The following is a 22688-nucleotide window of genomic DNA, read 5'->3' as shown; positions in this document are numbered from 1 at the left end:
TAAATTAATACTATATGAAAGGGTAAATTAAAAATCCTGTGCAATTTATTCACACACGGCGGAACTGTAACTGCTTAAAAGTAGCCTACGAGAGATTGAGGTGGATGTAGAGTATCTGAACTATTAGGATAAATGTAAGGTTTGTTATTTAGTTTCCATGGTAAATAGAATAGGTAAAAAAATGTATTATGTTTTCTATCTCACTCTGTCCTATACATTTATGCGTTTGTTTCTTCATCTAGATATTATTCGGTTTCCTTGGTAACTTAAATAGGAAAAATAAGTTAATGAAACGAAAGCGACGTTGCATGTTTGCGCATCACGGTTGCCGGGCATGCAACGTCGCAAAGCGAAGACTTGTTAGCACGAGACTGGTAGGGTACCTCGTTGATGACGACGGTGGGCACGAAGTTCAGCGGGCGCTGCACGGCCGCGGTCTTGTCGCCGAACGAGGCCAGCAAGGCGGCGCCTTGCTCGCCGCCCGCACAGCGCTTCAGCTTGTCCGCCTCGGACGAGCGCCGCACTTGCTCCAGGCACTGCGGACCCACTGACATACAGACCTCCGCAGCGCGGGGCCCGAGCTACCCTGCGCTTCATTGACGACCCGTGGGCAGTGATAGTTTTATGCTCACTACATATGCTTGTCTGGTGGACGCAGACTAGTCAATCTGTTGTCTGACCCTGCTTTCTGTTTGCAGCCGTGGGTTCGATTCCCACAACTGTAACATGTTTGTGTGATGAGCACGAATGTTTTTCAGTGTCTGAGTGTTTATCTGTATATTATATGTATATTATTCATAAAAATAATCATCAGTCATCTTAGTTATAACATAAGCTTGTCTTACTTTGGGCTGGATTGACGATGTGTGTATTGTCGTAGTATATTTATTTATTACTAGCGTACCCAGCCCGTTTCGCCTGACTAGATTTTGCTTTATTTTATTTAAACAATAAACTTACATCATTAAAGTCTCATAATATATTAAATCATTTATTTCTCTCCGTATTCATTCTCTTCTCGAGCGAGTGAAGATCATTATCTACACCCATGTACACCCAACAATAGAATATCATCGTAGTAAATAAAAGCTGTATTTGACAGTTTGACAGTTCAAAAATAGGAGTGCTCCGATCGTCACCAAACTTTACAGGATTACTCGCCAGGTCAATCCGGAGATTCCCTGAAAGTTTCATTGAAATCGGTCCAGACGTTTCTATTTATTTAATTATCAATCTACTGAGAAAGACGTGCTGCTAAACGATTTAGAGTTTCGATGTCTCGTAGAAACCGATTAGGTTGAGTAAAGGTTTAATACAACTGCCACATGACATACATGTTAATCTTCTACCATCTTAGACTGCATCGTCTCTTACCATAAGGTGAGATTCCAGTTAAGAGCTAACTTTTAGTGGATTAAAAAAAAATTGGTTGTCTGTAAAGTCGGCTTACTGACGATAGTTGAACGTGACAACGTCGTAAGAAAAAACTGACAGAATGGTTGCATTTTTCAAAGGAAAATGTTAATTTTATTTGTTTGATAGATATTATCGTTGCTATAAACAATTGACAGCACATGTTGGGTTGCCTGGCATTGTACCTGCGTTTGAAAATCTCTAAATATACTTGTTTATTTATTACTTTTGTGAATTTTAAAAATAATATATAATGAAATAGTGAATTTCAAATGAAATGGCAGAGTCCCAGGAACATTTTACTCTTTCATGAATAAATAATAATAAAAGTTTTAGGTACTTCAATCGCGCGTAAAGGTTACACGCACACACTTTTTTCATAATGTTTCATTTAAAGAGCTTTCCGTTGTAAAGGTAAAGTTGTAATGATTAATGAACGCGTACCGTGTCGAGCGACTTGTCGGGGTGCGCCTGTCCCATGAGGCAGATGACCAGCTCCATTTTCTCCGTGTCCTGCAGGCTGCGGTCCTTCAAGATGCACGACTGGACCTGGCAACACGGAACACCGTGTCATGTGAGTTCCAGACACCAGCACCAAACCTGGTACGTTAACTTTGGGAATTCATTATTTCTGAATTTTCTCTGGCCTGGTCTAGTGGAAGGCTTTGGCCGTGGCTAGTTACCACTCTACCGACAAAAGACGTGCCGCTAAGCGATTTAGTGTTCCGTTGCGATGTCGCAACCGGGTTCGGGTGGTAACCGATTAGGGGTATGACTACCATACTCCCGAACAGGTTAGCCTGCTACCAACTTAGACTGCATCGTCACCAACCACCAAAAAAAAGAAAGATAATTGGTGTCTTTCCCCTACTTTAAAGATTGCAAAGCCTTGGGATTGAGGGTTCCCATTCACAGGCTAGCGATGGATTTACTGTTTGTGTATCAAAGCATAAAGACAAATTTAGAGAGTAGAGGTTTCCTACCCAGAGGGTAAAACGGGACCGTATTACTAATTTGACGTTATTCGCGCGAAAACAGAGGGGGGTTCGTTGGTACTCGCGTCCGTAGGAATTACCGAAATTAGGTTTTAACCCTTGTTACCCTACACGTGGCCCCTGGGTGGTGCTAAACGAGTATCATTTTCTTAGGTGGTAGGCTTCGGCCGTGGCTAGAATTACCACCCTGCGAGCAAAACCGCGCCGCAAAATGACTGATTGTGTCAGTTGACTGATGCGATTTGTCGTGTTCCGGAACGATGCTCGTAGTAGCTTATCTAAAGGGGATGGGTATGTACAGTTGCGTTGCGTTTAATGACAGGATCCGATCCACGGGGTAACTACACTGGACGCCTCGATTTGGAGGCTAGCGGGATCCGAAGCACGGTGCACCGCTGGCCGACCGCAGGTAGTAGGGGGCCCAACTAATAGGTTCGTCACCTATGAAAGGCTGCCCCGCCAACTAGCGAAAAATCCTGGGATGGCTTCCATTCGTGCTGGTTGACGACCAGAGAGAGGACCCGATGGTGATTCCCAGGGGGGTTCGGGCGTCCCCGCAGTCTCCAGTCGAGTCTTCCTTTTAGTGTGGTATCTTCGTGGATTGAGGAGTCTACAAACGTCGCGCCTCGTACAACTGCCATCCCTTTTCCTATTCACCCTTTACATCAAATGACACGCAAAATGAAGAAAAGTAAGTATACACAGCGGTTGCACCTCCTCTCCTTAAAAGTGCATTTCTCAAATATAAGAGGAATACACTCTAATCTCTGTGCAGTCCACCATCATCTGGAGACTGAGAGGCCGCATTTACTTTTTCTTACGGAGACACAAATTGGGGTTCCAACTGATGTAGCGTATCTTCAGTACCCAGGGTATTCACTTGAGCATAATTTTAAACCTCGTGCCGGGGTCTGTATGTTCGCACGTAATGACGTCTGTTGCCGGCGTCTCCGTAACTTGGAGGTACCCAACTTCTCAATCATGTGGTGTCTATTGGATACAGGTACGGATCAGATTGTTTACGCCTGTACTTATCGCTCACATAGTGGTGACCAGGAGACGACGCGGATGTTTCAGTATCTCAGTGAAACGGCTGACACCGTACAGCGTCGGTATCCGACTGCCCAAATGGTTTTTCTGGGTGACTTTAACGCTCACCACCAGGACTGGCTATTCCCATACCAGAACACCGACCACGCCGGGAGAGAGGCGCTTAAATTTGCCTTATCGCTAGATCTCTCTCAGCTAGTCCAAGAGGCAACACGGGTACCTGATATTGACGGCCACACACCTAATTGCCTAGACCTTCTGCTGACTACCGACCCAGACCGTTTTTCAGTATCAGTTAGAGCTCCCTTGGGCACTTCTGATCACTGTTTGGTTAGGTCAGTGTCAAACTATCACCCCCTGGACTCCGGTTCTACTGGAATCAGACGGGTGTGGCGATACAAGTCAGCAGATTGGGACGAGATGCGGCATTTTTTTGCATCTTTTCCTTGGCGGCAAGTATGCTTCTCGTCTAATGATCCGTCGAGCAGTGAAAAAGCTTTATCGGAGGTCATAATGCAAGCCATGGAATACTTTATTCCATTCGCTGACGTATCACTCGATGGCAGGGTTCCACGGTGGTATAACGCTGAGTGTGCCCAAGCCGAGGCGCATAAAGATACAGCGTTTGCAGCGTGGGCTGAAGCCCGTTCAAAAAAGCTCCGGATATCACCGCCAAGAAAAGAGCTTTTAACTCAGCCGCCAAGTCCTACAAGAAGGTACTAAAAAGAGCTCGTTTTAGTCGCACCATACGTATCGGGGCAAAATTAGCTTCTTATCCACGTGGTAGTAAAGCTTTTTGGTCCCTTTCGAAGTCCATCGAAACGAATTTTTGCCGTCCTTCGCTGCCACCCCTTTTGAAACCTGACGGGTCTCTGACTTTTACTGCAACAGATAAAGCTAACCTCTTAGGATCTCTGTTTGCAGCTAATTCACAGCTAGATTCAGGAAGTGCCTCACCACCAACCATACCTTTTTGTGACTCTGTCATGCCAGAGATACGCATTCGACAGTGTGAGGTTTTAAAAGTGCTCCGCAATCTGGATGTGAATAAAGCCAGTGGTCCAGACGGAATTCCAGCAGTGGTTCTTAAAACCTGTGCTCCCGAATTGTCTCCTATTCTAACACGTTTATACCGCCTCTCCCTTAAAACCACTCAGGTTGCTTTGAAGATTGCCAACGTGCAACCTGTTCCAAAAAAGGGTAGCCGTGCCGACCCATCTAACTACAGACCAATTGCTATCACCTCTTTATTATGTAAAAGTCTGGAGCGTGTACTTAATAACAGACTTCTGGCATACCTAGAAAACAACGAACTCCTGTCAGACCGTCAGTACGGTTTTCGACGAAATCGGTCAACAGGGGATCTTTTAGTGTATGCCACGCACATCTGGGGTGAAGCCATGGATAAGCACGGTGAAGCGCTCGCCGTTTCACTCGATGTATCGAAAGCTTTTGACCGTGTCTGGCATGAAAGTCTTCTGCACAAGCTTCCAGCCTACGGGTTACCCATTAGTTTTTGCAACTGGATCGCTGATTTCTTGAGTGGACGATTTTTTCGGGTTGTCGTCGATGGGTCCTCGTCTGACCTAATGGCCATCAACGCTGGTGTCCCTCAGGGATCGGTTCTTTCCGCTACGCTCTTCCTGCTGCATATAAATGATTTGTTAAAACCCGGCATCTTTGGGTATGCAGATGACAGCACTGTGACGGTTAGATACATGTCCAGTCCACGAGCTAGTGGAGACGAAACTCTTGTGCTCAGAGAGGCCTTGGTGGAACGCGTTAATCTGGCCTTAAGCGAGGTGTCCGATTGGGGTGACACTAATCTGGTACAGTTTAATGCTTCCAAAACCCAAGCGTGTTTGTTTTCCGCCAAACGGAGTCCGTTCCCCCTAACTCCGATCTTCCGAAATGTATCTGTGCCAATCACGAATAGTATTGAGCTCCTAGGTATCAGCATTTCGTCCAATCTAAACTTTGGACAATGCATCGAGTCCAAAGCTAAAACTGCTGGCAAAAAACTTGGCATCCTCAACAAAGTTAAGCGCTACTTCACGCCAGAACAGCTTCTAACCCTGTACCAAGCTCAGGTTCGGTCGTGCATGGAGTACTGCAGCCATTTATGGGATGGCTCTGCCAAGTATCAGCTCGATGCTTTGGATTCGGTGGATCGTCGTGCTAGGAGACTCATTGGCAACGACCTTGTAGTCAGTAGACTTCAAAGCCTTGAACACCGGCGCAAGGTTGCTTGTCTGGCTGTTTTCTACAAGATACATTTCGGAGAGTGTGCTCAGGAGCTATTCGATTTGGTCAAACCATCTCCTTTCTACCATCGAACTGCGAGGCACCGAAAGAATCTGCACCGTTACGTGGTTGAAATACCATCAACACGTACGAAGCGTTTTGCTTCTTCCTTTCTGATCCGCACCGCAAAGGCCTGGAATGCCCTCCCATCTTCCGTCTTCCCTGATACCTATAATCTGGGTACCTTCAAATCAAGAGTGAATAGGCATCTTCTAGGCAAGCGCGCTTCATCTTAGGCTGCATCATCATTTACCATCAGGCGTGATTGCAGTCAAGCACTTGTCTATATACTTTAAAAAAAAAAAAAAAAAGAAAGAATACAGTAGGGCGGATGATGCGATGCGGTAGGTCCGTGTAGAATAGGGGTTATTCGCGAAGCAACAGCAGTACCACAAACATACCTTATTGCCGTAGCACTCGTCCTCTCCGTGGTGGCAGGTGAACTGCCATTTGCCGTTTATCTTGTCGTGCTGCAACACAAAATATTGCCTGCTTTCTATTTCCTGCTTATAATCGGTGTATAACTATGTTATAATGAATTGTAAGGTAGTGTAATATGTAATGATTTAATAGGTTACGATCATGGGCGTACCCGCCCAAAACCCACCAACTATTTGAGTGTGCTTAAGACACCGCGCGGGTGTCCGGTACGTGCCGAGTGTTTGAAGGAGCCGACGCGCGCGTTTCTGAATGAGTAAACGGCCGCTCTCTAAACGCTCCAAGTATTTAAGCGAGCTACAAGCACCAATATACATTGAGGGTTTGCAGTACGTGCCGAGTGTTTGAAGTAGCCGACGCCTGCTTTTGGCTCGAAGAAGCGTTTGCCATTAGCTGGTTATACGCTGTGACTTCACAATAGGTGTGCGGTCGTGCCGAGTGTTTGGAGTAGCCGACGCTGGTAGATACTCACCGTGCTCTTGCCGTAGGGCACGAGTTTGACCTTGACGCCGCCGCGCAGGTCGCGCCACACGGGCGCCAGCTGCGACGTGATGAACTTCTTGCTGTCCGGGCACAGCGACTCGTAGTATACCGCTATCTTTACCTGGACAGTTCAAAGTGCGGTGTTTGCGATAAACAAACAGCATCTGCGATCGATTTCGGCGACCCCCGGTGGTCAAACACCAGAGATATTGGTAAGAATCAGTCTTTGTCTGTTTGTTTTAACAATTTATTTTTTATTTTTTTTACAACACACACATCGCCATCTAGCCCCAAAGTAAGCGTAGCTTGTGTTATGGGTACTAAGATAGCTGATGAATATTTTTTTATAAATAAATAAAATAAATAAATACTTATAATATACAGATAGTCAAAGTCAAAGTCAAAAATATCTTTATTCAAGTAGGCCCATAGGTGGCACTTTGATGCGTACATAAGAATTACACGGTAGTGAGATGATGGCGATAACCACATTCGTAAACTTAAAACTAAAGCTACGAGGGTTCCAAACGCGTCCTGGTCTAAGAAGAAGCCCACAACAAACTTAGCCGGGTGTTTTTTTTTTTGTTATCACCATCTTACAATGTCATTTTAAATTATTAGAAGAGCAACCTGGTTAGAGCAATAATTTACACCCAAGCTTTTTTATTGTTTACGTAGTCCTTTATACTACTACTACTACTAATAGGACTTTTCTTTAAGCTTACGTTTAATACAAACTTTGAACTTTTTAAGAGACATCTCCAAGATGTCAATTGGTAGTTTATTGTAGAATTGTATGCAATTTCCTTTAAACGAATTATGAATTTTATGTAACCTCGTATATTGCACTGTAAGTTTATTCTTACTTCTAATGTTTAAATTATTGCAGTCACATTTTTTCTTAAATTTAGAAATGTTTTTATGAACGTACATTAAATTTTCAAATATGTACCGACTATACATTGTCATTATTTTAAAATCTTTAAATTTATCTCTCAATGACTCTCTCGGACCCATTTTGTAGATCGAACTAACAGCCCTCTTCTGCAGCACAAAAATAGTGCTAATATCAGCAGCATTACCCCAAAGTAAAATTCCATATGACATAATGCTGTGAAAGTAACTAAAATATAGTCTAGCAGTTTATACGTCGGTAGGCAGCAGAACTAAGCCTGTTCGATAAATTATTTACCCATTGAAATTTAAAATCTAACGTTATTCCTAGAAAAACTGTCGTATCCTCCAGTTTCAGTTCCTCACTATTAAGTAGTACAGTGGTTTTCACGTGTTTAACATTGGGTAAAGTGAATTTTATACACTTGTTTTTTTTCCCTTAAGAACCAAATTATTAGCTTCAAACCACTGTACCACTTTAATATATGAGATATTTAAGATAAACACCCAGACACTGGAAAACATTCATGTTTATCACGCAAACAGGTTCCAGTTGTGGGAATCGAACCCACGGCCATGGACTCAGAAATAAGGGTCGCTGCCCCCTGCGCTACTCGGCCGTCAATTATTATTGTTTATACACCTATTATTTGGATATGCTCTGAGAGTTGATAAAGCTGTGGGAGAAGAAACATTTTCATCCTTTGCCCGGTTATAATTGTCCATGCCCAGGCTAACCGTGCTGGACTACAGGCGAGCTTGACCCCCTCCCCCCCATTACCTTGTCATCCCGTTTGTTCTTGGCGAGCGCGCCGCACAGCAGCGCCAGGAAGCACAGAACTGCCAACGACTTCATCTTGTGCTGCGGACAACACGGTAACATCATCAGCAAAATTTGAAACATATTCAAAATTATTTTTGTAACGTAGACGACCTATTTATATATTCCTCAATTACAAGATATTTAATTATAACAGTGCAAGTGTCATTCAATCTTAATTCTATTATTGATTAAATTAAATTATTGTAAATCGAAATTATTTTTTTATGTTGACATCCCTACTAATATTACAAGTATGATTGTAAGTTTGTTTGTTACGCTTTCACGCGAAAACTACTTAACCGATCATCATGAAACGTTGTACACATATACTTGGAGGTATTAGAAGTAAAATAGAGATTAAGTTTAGTTCTTTTGGGAGAGGGGATCAAAGTGTTTGACGATTTACACCATAAATCCGTCAAATTTAAACAATTACTTTTTACTGTAGAGGTTATAATGTGTGTTTGATTTTGTAGATCTGATGAATGTGATTGGAGATGGAGGAAATAACTCCTCAGCGGACAGCAGCCCTCATTTAAGGTTTACATAAAGTGCTGCAACATTTATGAGGACTTCAGTGCTAGGACTAAATTAAAAAAGGTTAGAAATGTTCTTCGTGATAACGTGATTTCGATTCTTACTTTAACTATTACAAGCTTTTTTATCATACATGTTATCCTTAATATTATAATAGGATTTTTCTATAAGCTTACGTTTTATATAAACTTTGAACTTATAGTGAGACATCAGGATTTCATCTGGTAATTTGTTATAAAATTATATACAACTAGGCATGGGTTTGCTTTCTCCAAACAAAGTCGGTTTCACAAACATTCAGCACTCGACGGCAACGGTGTCACAAAGGAATATACAAACAATACATTTGAAGTGTTTGTATGTGCTTTCCAAATAACTGCTTCTTATTTATTCGAGCGTAACGCAAAACAGGTATTTAACTTCCCACTAGGTTTTAGGTCTTTATTTGTCTATTTAGCACAATAATGTTTATAGAGGTACCTATTTCATAGAGTGACATAGAAATCCTCTTTGGAAAAATAAAAATGCTTTCATTTGAGGCAAAAATAATATCGCAATAAGAAGGAATGTCAAAAGGGACTTAAAATTTTTTTTTATCCTATCTTCTGGCTTTACATCCTACTATACTACTATCCTACTTCCTACCAATTAAAAAAAAAGTATAAATGTGTGGATGTTTGTTACTCAATCACGTCAAAACGGCTGAACGGATTTGGATGAAATTTGGGATACATGTAACCTTTGACATGGAAAACATAAACCTTTTATCCCGATTCCTTAAGTAGTTCCCGAGGGAAAATTGAAAATTATTGACGAGCTAAACCGCGGCAAACAGCTTTGAAATTTGGAAAAGGACATGTATTTCTATACCGATCTCTCAAATAGTTCCCGTTGTAGGATTATAAATTGTTAACGAAGTTTTAGACCTCTTTGGAAGTCCACACAGACGAAGTCACGGGCAGAAGCTAGTAGATTAATAAGCCATTGTCAGGTGTACAGTTATATTTAATACTTACCTAAGTGTATTGAAATACTACTACTACGATTGATATACGAAAAAGATTTAGAATCTGGCTTCCAATGAGTCACTACAAACAGACAGGCTTAATTAATTTATCTATGTCAAATTTCAATCCAAGATGGCCGCCAGCACAGAATGGCGAATTCCACATTTTTTACAACAATGAGTATCAAATGAAAGGGCTTTACTAGTAGGTTAATGTACACTATGTTTGGAGTCGGGGGTTTACTAAATTTTCAATTTATCAAGCTATGGTGAAAAAATTGGTATTTAAGTTGATAGTGAAAATTCCGACTTTATGGGGTTTTCATTTATTTAATATCCGCTACTATTTCTGTCTATTTGCGGAAATCAGATACGGGCAATGCAATGCGGTAGGTCGTTTGACAAATAAGAAGAAGTTGTGAGTCCCATTTAATATATTACTACGTACTATTGCATTGTTTAAAATATAGAACGTCCCCGTTTTTTTATACAAATAGAGGATCGAATAAATGAGGCAATAACCTATTTTTTTACGGCCATGTATTCTGGCTTTTCTAAAAATATCAGAAAGAGTACAGAGACAAACTCAAAAATTACTAGTTATAAAGCACTTATTCAATTTTATTATTACAGCCAGTTAAAATTAGAACCTTGATATGTGTGATTATTAGTGCATTTAACTCTGTTGTTGAGATCTAGAATAGATAAAACGGGCAAGCCAAGGCTCCTAATTGCTGAAAGGTTAAAGGTTAATGGAAGCTAGGTCAATTGGACCACATCATGTTATCCACCTGGCGTGTTTGCAAGCACCTATTACGTCTTCAGTTACTCCTGCATCTTCAACAATATTAACCAGATTTTCACAAAATGTTGATATACGCAAACTAATAATAAAACTTCCCCAGTGAGAAATCATCTGTTCTTTTTTTATTTTATTTTATCATTATTATTATTATCATTTAGTCAATGACGTAAATGGAATAAAAAAAAAATTTCAACATTTCGCCATTCGTGACGTAAAGCAGCTCGCAAGCATTGTGAACGAACCCTATTTTCATAAGAGACACTAAAGACTATTAATTTTTTTTTTTTTAGTTTTTTATTAATTGTAACTAAACGACAACGAATTGCCCAGAGATTTTCAATAGCAAACAGCGCGCTGAAAAACTAAAACTTCGATACGTTAACTTTCCGGACATCCTCGAATATATTTGAAATATTATTTTTTTTGTAACAAAATAATTGTTTATTTTTAAATATCAAATTCGTTTAAACAAATGTTCTTTTCTTGATATATATATGAGACAGTGAGACAAATACAGTCATTTTTAGTATCGAAAAGTCCTTGACATTCATAGTTCGGGAGTAGACTGTAGGGCAACACCTCAACGCTTCGCTTATGAGGCGCAAAACCGAGTAAAGAATAGCGATCGTAGGTAGCCCATAGTTTTTCGGGATGGAAAGTATTTATTTCCGTATTTTATAATCCGGAGTATCAGCTAAAATGTACCAAATTGCATTCAAATACGTTCAGTAGTTTTTGCGTGATGCGCACACAAACCAACAGACAAACAGATAATAATTAAAAAAATTGAACTTTTGCGTTCTGTTACTTATTTCTAACGTCTCCTAGTTATATTTTTGCAAACATTTTTAATGTACCTACAGACACAGCTATTCTACGATATTATTATAAATTGCTTTGTATCATTTATCTAACCGCAGTTCTACGACATCTCACAAATACAGTTATTGTAGTTCCTGTCAACCCGCCTCCAGTGAACCAGTGTCCAACGAATACTAATATGAGGCATTGACCCGCCATCCCCACCACCACCACGGCACGTGATTGGCAATTTAAACAACACTACCGAATGCAAACAATAATTTCATTAGTTTGTAGTGTTAAGTATGTTCTAACAATAAGAAATATCAACCGGAACAGTCTTTTGGGACTGTCGATTGACGTGAAAACGAAATAACAATGTATATACACAGTACACCGTACAGCTCATGGTACGCGTATGTTGTCGGAAACGCAATTCTCATAATATCGGTTCACCCAAAAAGTCAACGCTTTTGAAGAATGTACAAAAAATACCTCTATATACAGTACTAGCTTTTGCCCGCGGCTTCGCTTACGTTAAGGTAAATTTTTGATTCGATAAATTTTAACTACAAAGGTTTAAAAAAAGTCTTGCTGCTAATAGAAAAATATGAAAGTAAATTACTAGAAAAATCACAAACTTTCATTTATATGATGATGACTTTTATAATATGATTTCATCCCCAATTTGATGCCCTTGGAGTTGGAATTTTAATCGAAAGCCTAAAATCAAAGCTTCATGGATGTAACTTGAAAAATAAATTGGTAAATGAAGGATTTTATACAAACTTTCTCCACCCATTTAACCGTCTTAGGGTTGGAATTTTCAAAAATGCTTTCTTAGCGGATGCTTGCGTTGTAATAACTGTCTGTGTGCAAAATTTCAGCCCGATCCTCCAAGTGGTTAGAGCTGTGCGTTGATAGATCAGTCAGTCAGTCAGTCAGTCACCTTTGCGTTTTATATATATAGATTCTAGTAATCACTCTAACGAAAACAGGTTAGTCCGCTACCACCTTAGACTGCATTATTGCTTACACCGTCATCGCTTACACCATCATTATTATTAGAATGCAGTCTAGGGCTCTAGAATAGAATAGAATAGAACAGAACAGAAAAGAAAAGACAAGAAAAGAAAAGCACAGAACAGTAATTAGAATTATCAGAACAGAACATATATTGCCAGAAATAAGGCGTGCAAATATTGTAACTAAAGATTAAATATTACATGTATCCTGTATCATGTAGTATCTATCCTTTATTAATAAACCAACGAAAAATATATTTTTCTAGGGAAATAATAATTACAAACTAAAATTAATATTTACAATAAATATAAGCCGTGTAACTGTTCACATGTTGGCATGGTACCCAAAATGCTGGCGCTATTGCCCCTTTAAATTGCTTAAAAATGTCTTAAAAAATCAGAAACTAAAACAAGATGTACATGATAGTTACATTTATGAAATTATAGAAAAAATAACGATAGTCATTTTAAAGTTTGATTATCACCTAAACCTGGACCGGTATTTAAATCGGTTGTAGGCCAGCCTATTTTCGTAATACATCCTGCAGCGGTTAAGGCTTGGCAGTGTGACTTTGATAGGCACAGCAAAAACAGACGAAGCCACGGGCTAATCTAAGATAATGGTAACAGAAAAACAAACTTACCCTCTGAATTAATCCCAAAAGTGAAACTATAGATCTTTTCACGGAAAACATTAAATCCAATACTAATTAAAAAAAACTAAACTAATTTTATTTTTTAAAAGAAACGTTATTATCTTTCAGGCAAATTCCAAAATGACCAGTATACACGAAGCGATTCTTTGGAAAAGTTTCTTAAGATTGCCATCAAGTCTGAACGGATTTCAATGTTGTTTTTTTTATTACATTATCTTTGATTATCTTCTTTTATAAGAAATTTCTGCTGTAGAATCAGCAAAAATAATATGACATCGTTTAAACTGGTATTCAGTGTCCGGGTGTTTATCTGTATATTAAAAGTATTTATGTATACTATTCATAAAAATATTCACCGTTCGTTCTGTACTTATTCATATTTAAAGAGTTGTGGAAAAAATTGTATTTTGCCAATTACTGGTAGCCGCCATCTTGGATTTTAAATTTATCGTAGTGCAGAGTATTCTACTAATCAAGGACTTTCATTTGATACCTATATTAAGGTAGTTGTGAAAACTAGTTGTGAATGTTAGCCGATATTTTGTAGCGGCGGATTTCTTAGACCGATTATCGGCAAACGTAGCTAAGAACACTTCTGACTTATTCAACTTTCAAACAAAAAAAACAAAATCAAAATCGGTTCAGCCGTTCGGCAGCTAAGATGCCACAGACAGACACACACAGATACGTCAAACTGATAACAACCCTACGTTTTTCCGTCGGGATTTAATAACGTTTATAATAAGTGGATTATTATATAAATTTCAATTATTACAATTTAACAACGACCAATAGAAACACCCCGACACGTCACAGTACCCGCGACTGACTCGGCTTGAACTTGTCTTATCACAGAATATAAATAGATATTGTTACGTAGAATTCATGTTATGCTTTCTTTATCGACGTGAACCTAACGACAAGATGTTAGGTTTATGCCGATAAATAAATAAGGGGTCCACAAACGGAGCAACTCGTTGCAAGTTTCTACGGAGTTGCTTCCCAAACCGCAGGCGTGGCTAGTTATCGTCCTACCGACAAAGACATGCCGATGACGCGTGGAAACCGGATGTAATTTATAGTAGTGGTTGAGCTTTTTTGTGTCAGAGCTGGTCCAGGGAAGTACTACCTAATATAAAGGATCCACAAACCGAGCAACTCGTCACAAGTTTCTAGAAAGCAGTTTTAGCGACGGATTTCATACGGGAAAGTACCACCATCTTTATTTCTAATAAAAAAGTAAACTTAAATGAAAACAATTTTTCATCTCTCGAAGTGTTGCGATATAATAAAGGATCCAACGTCCTCACGTTATGTATCCATACTAAAATATCGATACCTTGCATACCATATGCTCGACGTAGGTACTACACCAAGTACGAAATAACATTTTCTGCTAAAGTCAACAAAAATAACCTTTTACGACAGCATGGCACTTTGATATAATGAACTTAAGCTCCTGCGGATGTACGCCGCACGCGTCTTTTGATAGCGTAGTTGGCAACGGCCAAGACGGCTCGGCATAAAGGCGAATCTAATCGAATGGACTTTACTGCAAAGTGCCTTCACTCTGCCTGTTACACCGGCAACCCCGACCTCCTCAGGCCGCAACATTTCTGATAAGCGACAAAGACACCGGGAGGCATCTATGCATCGTTCGAGTCCATGTAGGACTGGAGTATATCGATAATGCAGTCGTATTTATATCAAAATACCCACCAACTCAATGTCATGAACATACCGAAGGTAATATTAGATCTACGAGTACCTTTACCTAAGTTTAAACAATATATTAAAACACATTTAACAAATTGTGGTTACTACACGATTGGTGAAAAACGACAAGACTGATTTGAAGCTGGCCACTCCGCTCTCATCTCTCATAAAACGAAAAATTCTAAAGATTGTTAAATTTTAAATTGATGTTGGAAAAGAGCAATCTGCTGAGTTTCTTGCTGGTTCTTCTCAGTGGAATCTGCCTTCCAAACCGGTGGTAGAGTCACAAAAAACAGACTGACTTGATGTTACAAAAGTGCTTATTAATTACTTGAAATAAATGAATTTTGAATTTAGAATTTTTGAATTGGTTTTAAATCAAATTTGTAAAAATCCTAAACAGTTTAATATAATATCTGGCAAATAAGAATTTATTATCAAAACTTTAATTATTTACCCACTTTATAAATTTACTGTAACATTTCGAATTCAGAAATAAGCGTGGTGGAACTTCCCGTACGAAATCCGTCACTTAAAGCTCTGATATTACTTGTGACGAGTTGCTCGTTTTGTGGACCCCTTATATTAGGTAGTACTTCCCCGGACGAGCTCTGTCACAACAAGTTCAACTACTACTATAAATTTAATCATTGGCACGGCTGCAGTTTAAGAAGCCAGACTGTACCAGAGAAAATTCAGGAATTATAAATTTCCAATAGCCAATGTTGATCTCTGACTTATGAGACAGCGCTATAGTCATATCTTTATATCGAGAAACAGTGATGTTAAGAAATTCAAAATAGTGCGGTTTTTATAACCTCCGACAATAAAACGAAGGGGTGTTATAAGTTTGACATGGATGTGTGGTTGTGTGTATCTGTCTGTGGCATCGTAGCTCCCGATCTGTTGAACCGATTTTGTTTTTTTCAGGTGAAAGGTAAATTAATTCGGAGTGTTCCTGGCTGTGTTTGAAGATTTTTTTCTCTCAACTTAAACGATATAGGTATCAAATTAAAGGGCTTGACTAGTACAATACTATACACATTGAAAGTAGATTTTTTTTTTTTTTTTTAATTTACACAACGTGTAATGGAATTATGAAATATTGTTGAAGGGTGAATAAGTGTTTTTCATGAGGAATCACCCTGTAATTTGTTTTCCATCCAAACTATTTCAAAACAATCCGAGTGTTTACTTATGACAACCCTATTGAAGATAAAAACCAACACGCGCATAGTACCTACGCTACGCGACGCGTACCTAATAAAATGACAGAAGTCACTTTTGCTTTGATTTTACTTTTGCATGTGGCGTTAGGACTGTATCTGATTTATTTCAGTAAAGCTATGGCCGTGGTTTACTCAAAAACTATTAGCGATTCCGTCTCACAGATAAGTCCACGATACAGTAAATAATGTACCTCTGAAGTGTCTGGAGCATTATTTCGGTTTTCATTTACACATTGTATAATATTACTTATTATTTAAAAAAATGTATGTGTGGTGTCCAGCAGTAGTAACGAGCTAACTCCACTAACTGCTACTATCGACTACGATCAACCCCGCCTGCCCCGCGTGGTGGGCAAACCCTTCCTCTGGGAGAGGCGTTTAGCCCAGCAGTGGGCTGGGCGGATATTGCTGACTGGTCATCGGCCCGGGCGGCAGATAACGCGGCGCCGCGGTATCAGCGGCACCAGCTGACCCGCGGGGCGACGCTGATAACACTTACGTTGCCGTTCAGTATACACTACAATGTCTATATACGTTTAGCAATTTGTCCTAACTAGTATTTTATAATTTTTATTAATGTTTTTACCTACACTTCCGGGAATTATCAAGCCGTCAATGCCGAAATTAGTTTATGCCTTTAACTTAGTCTTACAGCGACTGTAGCGCCATCTAGTAGAAAAAAACGTTGCAGTTTCGATCTACTTTTTTAAAGGTACATATTACAATGAGACACGTTTAAAACAAGGGATTACACATTGCTTTTTTATAATCTACACTTGGAGGAATTATCAATTTAATAGGGCATGACCTTAGATTGCAAGCTTCAGTGGGGTACCAACATAGATACACTAGCAGGTAAACTAAGCTCGGCTGTCTACGCCGTCAGGAAAATTAGACAACAAGACTTGTTTACTTCGCGTACTTTCATAGTGTGATGTCTTACGGGATCTTATTATGGGGCAAAGCTGCTGATATTGAAACTATATTCATATTGCAGAAAAGAGCTGTACAGTCAATATATGAACTTAAATCACGTGAATCCCTCCGTGAAAAATTTAAAGAAATAGGTATACTTACGGTAGCCTCACAATATATTTATAACATTTGTAAGACAACATATTAGTCTTTATAAACAAAAAGTGGATATAAACAGGCGACTTACAATAAATGGTCATAAATTAGTGACATCTGCATATCGTCTGCGAAAGGTGCAGAAGTCATTTGTGGGATTGAGTATACGCTTTTATAATATGATTCCTAAGGTAATTTTGGACCTACCAATGCATAAGTTTAAAGAATGTGTTAAAACACATTTATTACAGCGAGGTTATTACACAATTGAAGAGTTTCTTAATGACAAGGTTGCTTGGAAGCATCCGGCACCGCTTTCATCTCTCACAAGATAGAAAAATGAATGTTAAAATGTAAAATGTAAATTTTTGATGTTGGAAAAGAGCAACTGCTGAGTTTCTTGCCGGCTTCTTCTCGGAAGAATCTGCCTTCCGAACCGGTGGTAGAGTCACTACACACGGACAGACTTGACGTTTCAAAAGTGCTTGTATAAGGCCTACTTGAAATAAATGAATTTTGAATTTTGGATTTTTGAATTTTGATTTGGCACACATAAAAGCCAGAACAACAGCGAGAAAAACAAAAGAAGAAGGAGAATGATATATGCTGTAACAAGCAGTGATACCAACCTGCATTGGAGCAGCTTGGTAGGTCTTTGCTCTGTGTCTCTCCTTTGAGAGACGAGGCATGTACCCTGCACTTAGAGTAAAAACTGCATTCCGAAGGTGATGCCTTGTCCGATACTAGTTCCTTTCGTATGTACGTATAGAAACACATACCAACGACTTATATGGTGATCCCTTCATGCCATTATTACAGACTAATATTATAAATGCGAAAGGGTATCCGTTTGTTTATTTATTTATTTGTTCGTTGATTATCTTCAGAAGCGCTGACAAACGCTGCACTGATCTTGGCTAAATTAAGCACCGAAATTGACTTTATATATGATGTTACTTTTGTTGCCTTAACGCCCGGTACGACTTTACCAGTAGACTGGATAAACAAAGGAATTCACAGGCTTCAATACTTTTTTGAATTTCAGCGTATTAATGGGGTAGAATATTGTGTAGAACAGTAAAAAAAAAATGTTTGTATGGGAAACTTATGAATGTCTAAAGCTGAACGAGGACAAAGTCGCTGGGGATTGCTAGTATCATATCATAAATATAGAGTTGTTACTTTGTTGTGGGACATGATTTATAAGAAGTAATAAAATAAACAGCGTTGTAATGCTATGCGCATTCTTACAGCAAATACATATTACGTACATAACATTATTTAAACTCAATTCAATAGATGTTAATCGATATATTATCGCAGTTATTACTTATTTATTTATTAAACTCTTTATTTGTACACCACTATGAAGTTAGGAAAATAAAAAAAAACAATAGAAAAACAAAGACAGAAGTAGCAAACAAAAGGCGGCCTTATCGCTTAGTAGCGATCTCTGCCAGACAACCTTTGGATTAGGACAAGATGAGCGAGAGCGGACTGGTGGTATAAAATTATTATAAACCTACATCCAAATAGCTTAATACAAATACATAAACAAAATTTCACAAATAAGAAGAATATAATAAACTAATATAAAAGTCGTCATTATTGAGCAAGATAATTTGCTTTCACCGCGTTTTTAAATGTTACAAGCGATTTTCCCTCACGTATATTTAGTGTAGTTGCGTATACTTATGTACTACTAGCGGACCCGCACGACTTCTCATTAATGATGGTAGCCTTCTGGTTCATTGGTCGTAGCGTGATGTTATATAACCTAAATTGATACTAACAACATAAAAAAAAAAAATCGAAATCGAAATAGCATTTTCTGAGATATGCGCGTTCAACCAAACAAAAGCTTGATAATATTTCAACTATGCCTATCTAAAAAAAACAATTTCAATCTAAAACTCCGTTGCGCGGACTTTGGAAGACAAATGCGGAAAAAATTGCGATGCTATCCTGTAGGAGCTGTTATATTTTCCGGGATAAAAAGAAGCCTATGATCTATTCCAGGATAGTACGCATGCATTCGATCGTTGTCCCACATGCCTTGCAACGTGCTGTTATCTGTGAAGAGTTACGTCCTTTATCTCCGACAATATTTATCAGATCCTCATTAAAATTAGACTATACATGCTTAATAGTATATACTTTCAAATAAAAAAAGAATTATTAAAATCGATTCAAATTTAACGGTGGTATGAAGTAAAATTGATAAAAATTTTCATGCCATTTCCCGGAGGAAACATACTGTTTATCGGGATAAAAAGTATCCTATATGTTGACCCGGAATACAAGCTACAACTATACCAAATTTTATTTAAATCCGTTCAGTGGTTTTCACGTGATGCCCGGACAGACAGACAGACAGACAGACAAACAGACAGACAGACAAAAATTAAATAAAAATCTGTTTTGAACTCAGTATCGATTATAAAGCATACCCCGAGCAAAATTTTCAAAATATATTAAATGTACAGAAATCTTCCAGTTACAGATTTATTATAAGTATAGATAAAGGCGGATTTAACTGCCTCGTAAATAAGTCGATGCGGTAGCATACAATGTGCAGTGTAGTGGCGGCATATCAGAATACAGTAGTCCTTTTTTGTTGTATTGAACTTTTCGAGGCTATTGATGTGAATTCAGAATGCACAGATCAGTAATTTGTGCAAACAGTACTGTGTGTGGATGACGCTAGCATCTGTGCAAGTAGCTTGCACCAGGTCTCCTCCCACAATGAGGAGTTAAGGCCTCAGTCCACCACGCTGGTCCAGTGCGGATTGGTGGACTCCACTCACCTTTGAGAACAGTATGACGAACTCTCAGACTCTCTTGATAAAGCAAATGATATATTTAAATTTTGTGTTTGTGTAGATAATACAAAAAATATAATATAAACGCCCAAGATCCGTGATTGTGTGGAATAACGGATGAGTGTTTTTTCCAAAGCTTAAAAATAAAATAAAGAATTAATTACTATTTTTGACCCTATAGGCTATATGGTAGACTTACTATAAGCTCGTACGTGAGATTTGTAGAATTCAAAAAAATAGATATACGTTTGTATTTTGTTCATATTTTGAAGTTTGTCATATTTGTTTTAGACTAGCTTTTACACGCGGCTTCATTCGCGGGGATATTTGAAAAACTTAGCCAGAAGACGTGATTTTTGGCATAGAGGTAGTTTATGAGCTTCATGGGCTACTTTTTTATCCAGGAAAAATGGTGGCAAGCGAGCGAGCGCGAGCTCGAACGCGAACTGTGAGCGTATCTTCCCACAGGAACTGTCCGTTTTTCTCTGATACAAAGGCCTATAAACTATCTATAAATAATAACTGTTGATGCGTTATTGATAACAAATAGTCAGAGTCAAGTCAAAGTCAAAAATATCTTTATTCAAGTAGGACCATAGGTGGCACTTTTGATGAGTACATTATCCATATCTATGTTCGTAAACATAAAACTAAAGCTACGAGGGTTCCACACACGTCCTGGTTTAAGAAGAAGCCAAAATAAATAAAAAATAAATATACTACGACATTACACACATCGCCATCTAGCCCCAAAGTAAGCGTAGCTTGTGTTATGGGTACTAAGATGACTGATGAATATTTTGATGGACAAACACATTTTCGCATTTATAATATTATTATTGGATTTGTTTTCTGTTGATGCTTTTATTAAATAAAAAAAAAGATTATTATACCTCTTTTCTTTGTTTTTCCTTTTACACCTTTTTGGCTGGAAGAAATCGCTATGTAGCGATAAGGCCACCAAATTGTAATCTCTAGCTCTGTGTATATCTCTGTAACTACTTTTTTTCTTTGGTGTACAATAAAGTGTATTCATTCATTCGTTCATTATATAAGTTCTATCTGGGAAACTGATTCATTATGCAACGAATGCTTTACCATTTTTCTGTTCATGTGCAAATATTTGTTTTGTATGTACCTACTTAGGTACGGCTCAGTTGTTTTATGTGCATATTGTTCTTTGCTGATTGCGATATTATAACAATAGTTGGCGCATACACGTGGCTACGGTATTTCCCACACTTATATTACATATTTGAAAGTCTGTCTGTTTGTTGGTTACATATGGCCCTCCGCATCCTCAATGTCATATCAGAGCAATGTGATTTGTATTGTTGCGCTCTGAGTGAATCGCAATGTGGGTTATTTGTTACGGGAATAGATAGCATAGGATATACCATAAGGATGTTAAGATTATTTTAAAAAAAAGTTACACTATCGCATTAATATATCGCATGAATATAAATAAATAAATAAAAAAAATTAAATAAGTTTTGCTCAGCCGTTGCACTAATCTTAATGCAATATCGCACAGGGCTCGCATCCTAATATACATAGGATACTATATAGTTCCTACGGGAACCTTAGCGGTTTTCATTATCAAAACAGACTGTTATACTAAAGGCCTTTTGCAACTGGTTTGCTCGCAACCAGCACGTTGGGCAGACGGGTTGGCCGTTGGTGATATCAGTAGATGCTAGTAGAAGCATAAAGGACGCTGCTGTATTCTGATCTGCCGTCACCACACTACTCTCACCCCCTTTGGCCACTGCCATCTCTCCATCGCTGTAAGACTTTCTATGCTGTATATATGCGCCTATGAGAGCAACAGCCTTGGCTATTAGCTAATGAGGAAACACGTCACGTCTGTCTGTTTTTAGTGACTCTACCACCGGTTCGGAAGGCAGACTCTACCGAGAAGAAGCCGGCAAGAAACTCAGCAGTAGCTCTTTTCCAACATAAAAAATTTACATTTTAACATTCATTTTTCTATCTTGTGAAAGATGAAAGCAGAGCTTCCAAGCAACCTTGTCATTAAGAAATTCATCAATTGTATAATAACCTCGCTGTAATAAATGTGTTTTAATAAATTCTTTAAACTTATGCATTGGTAGGTCCAAAATTACCTTGGGAATCATATTATAAAAGCTTATACTCAATCCCACAAATTACTTCTGTACCTTTCGCAGACGATATGCACTTTTGACTAATTTATGACCATTTCTTGTAAATCGACTGTTTATATCCATCTTTTTGTTTAAAAGACGAATATGTTGTCTTACAAATACTATATTATTATAAATATGTTCTACGTAACACATCATCTACGTATTACCCAAGTATATATAAAAAACAGCTTTTATACTATAACGTAAGTAATTTCATAAACATTAAGGGTGTCAGGCAAGGGGTTGCCACGATGTTATGTCTGGTGTAATGAATAACGTGATTTTTTAAACATTCTGAAGGTAATACCGAAAAATTTAACTTTATTATTAGTATTTAGATCGGTATTTTAGACACCTTTAGTACCGCTTACTTGCCAAAGCTACTATAACCCAAACTCCATAATGGTGCATTGTTCTTACCTGTGTTGGGAGCGTTTACTAACAAACTTTCA

The 22688-nt window shown here is 38.6% G+C and overlaps 1 protein-coding gene across 4 annotated transcripts in view; it reads right to left on the bottom strand.

The window, feature by feature from the left end:
- LOC120635218 (gamma-interferon-inducible lysosomal thiol reductase-like) overlaps window positions 1-22688 on the bottom strand; it is a 31460-nt gene that overhangs the window by 1325 nt on the left and 7447 nt on the right. For 3 of the 4 annotated variants that reach the window (XM_039906159.1, XM_039906160.1, XM_039906161.1), the window contains exons 2-6: window positions 8359-8439; window positions 6673-6804; window positions 6164-6232; window positions 1858-1962; window positions 384-536 (exon numbers count right to left, since the gene is read on the bottom strand). In XM_039906159.1, the coding sequence (XP_039762093.1) occupies window positions 384-536; window positions 1858-1962; window positions 6164-6232; window positions 6673-6804; window positions 8359-8433 (534 nt within the window). In that variant the 5' untranslated portion in view covers window positions 8434-8439. Of the gene's footprint in view, window positions 1-383; window positions 537-1857; window positions 1963-6163; window positions 6233-6672; window positions 6805-8358; window positions 8440-13218; window positions 13311-22688 lie in introns of those variants that run through there. The other variant, XM_039906158.1, reaches the window with a different exon arrangement.

Source organism: Pararge aegeria, chromosome 26 (assembly GCF_905163445.1).
Source record: "Pararge aegeria chromosome 26, ilParAegt1.1, whole genome shotgun sequence".
NCBI lineage: Eukaryota > Metazoa > Arthropoda > Insecta > Lepidoptera > Nymphalidae > Pararge > Pararge aegeria.
This window is presented reverse-complemented; position numbering and strand designations above follow the sequence as displayed.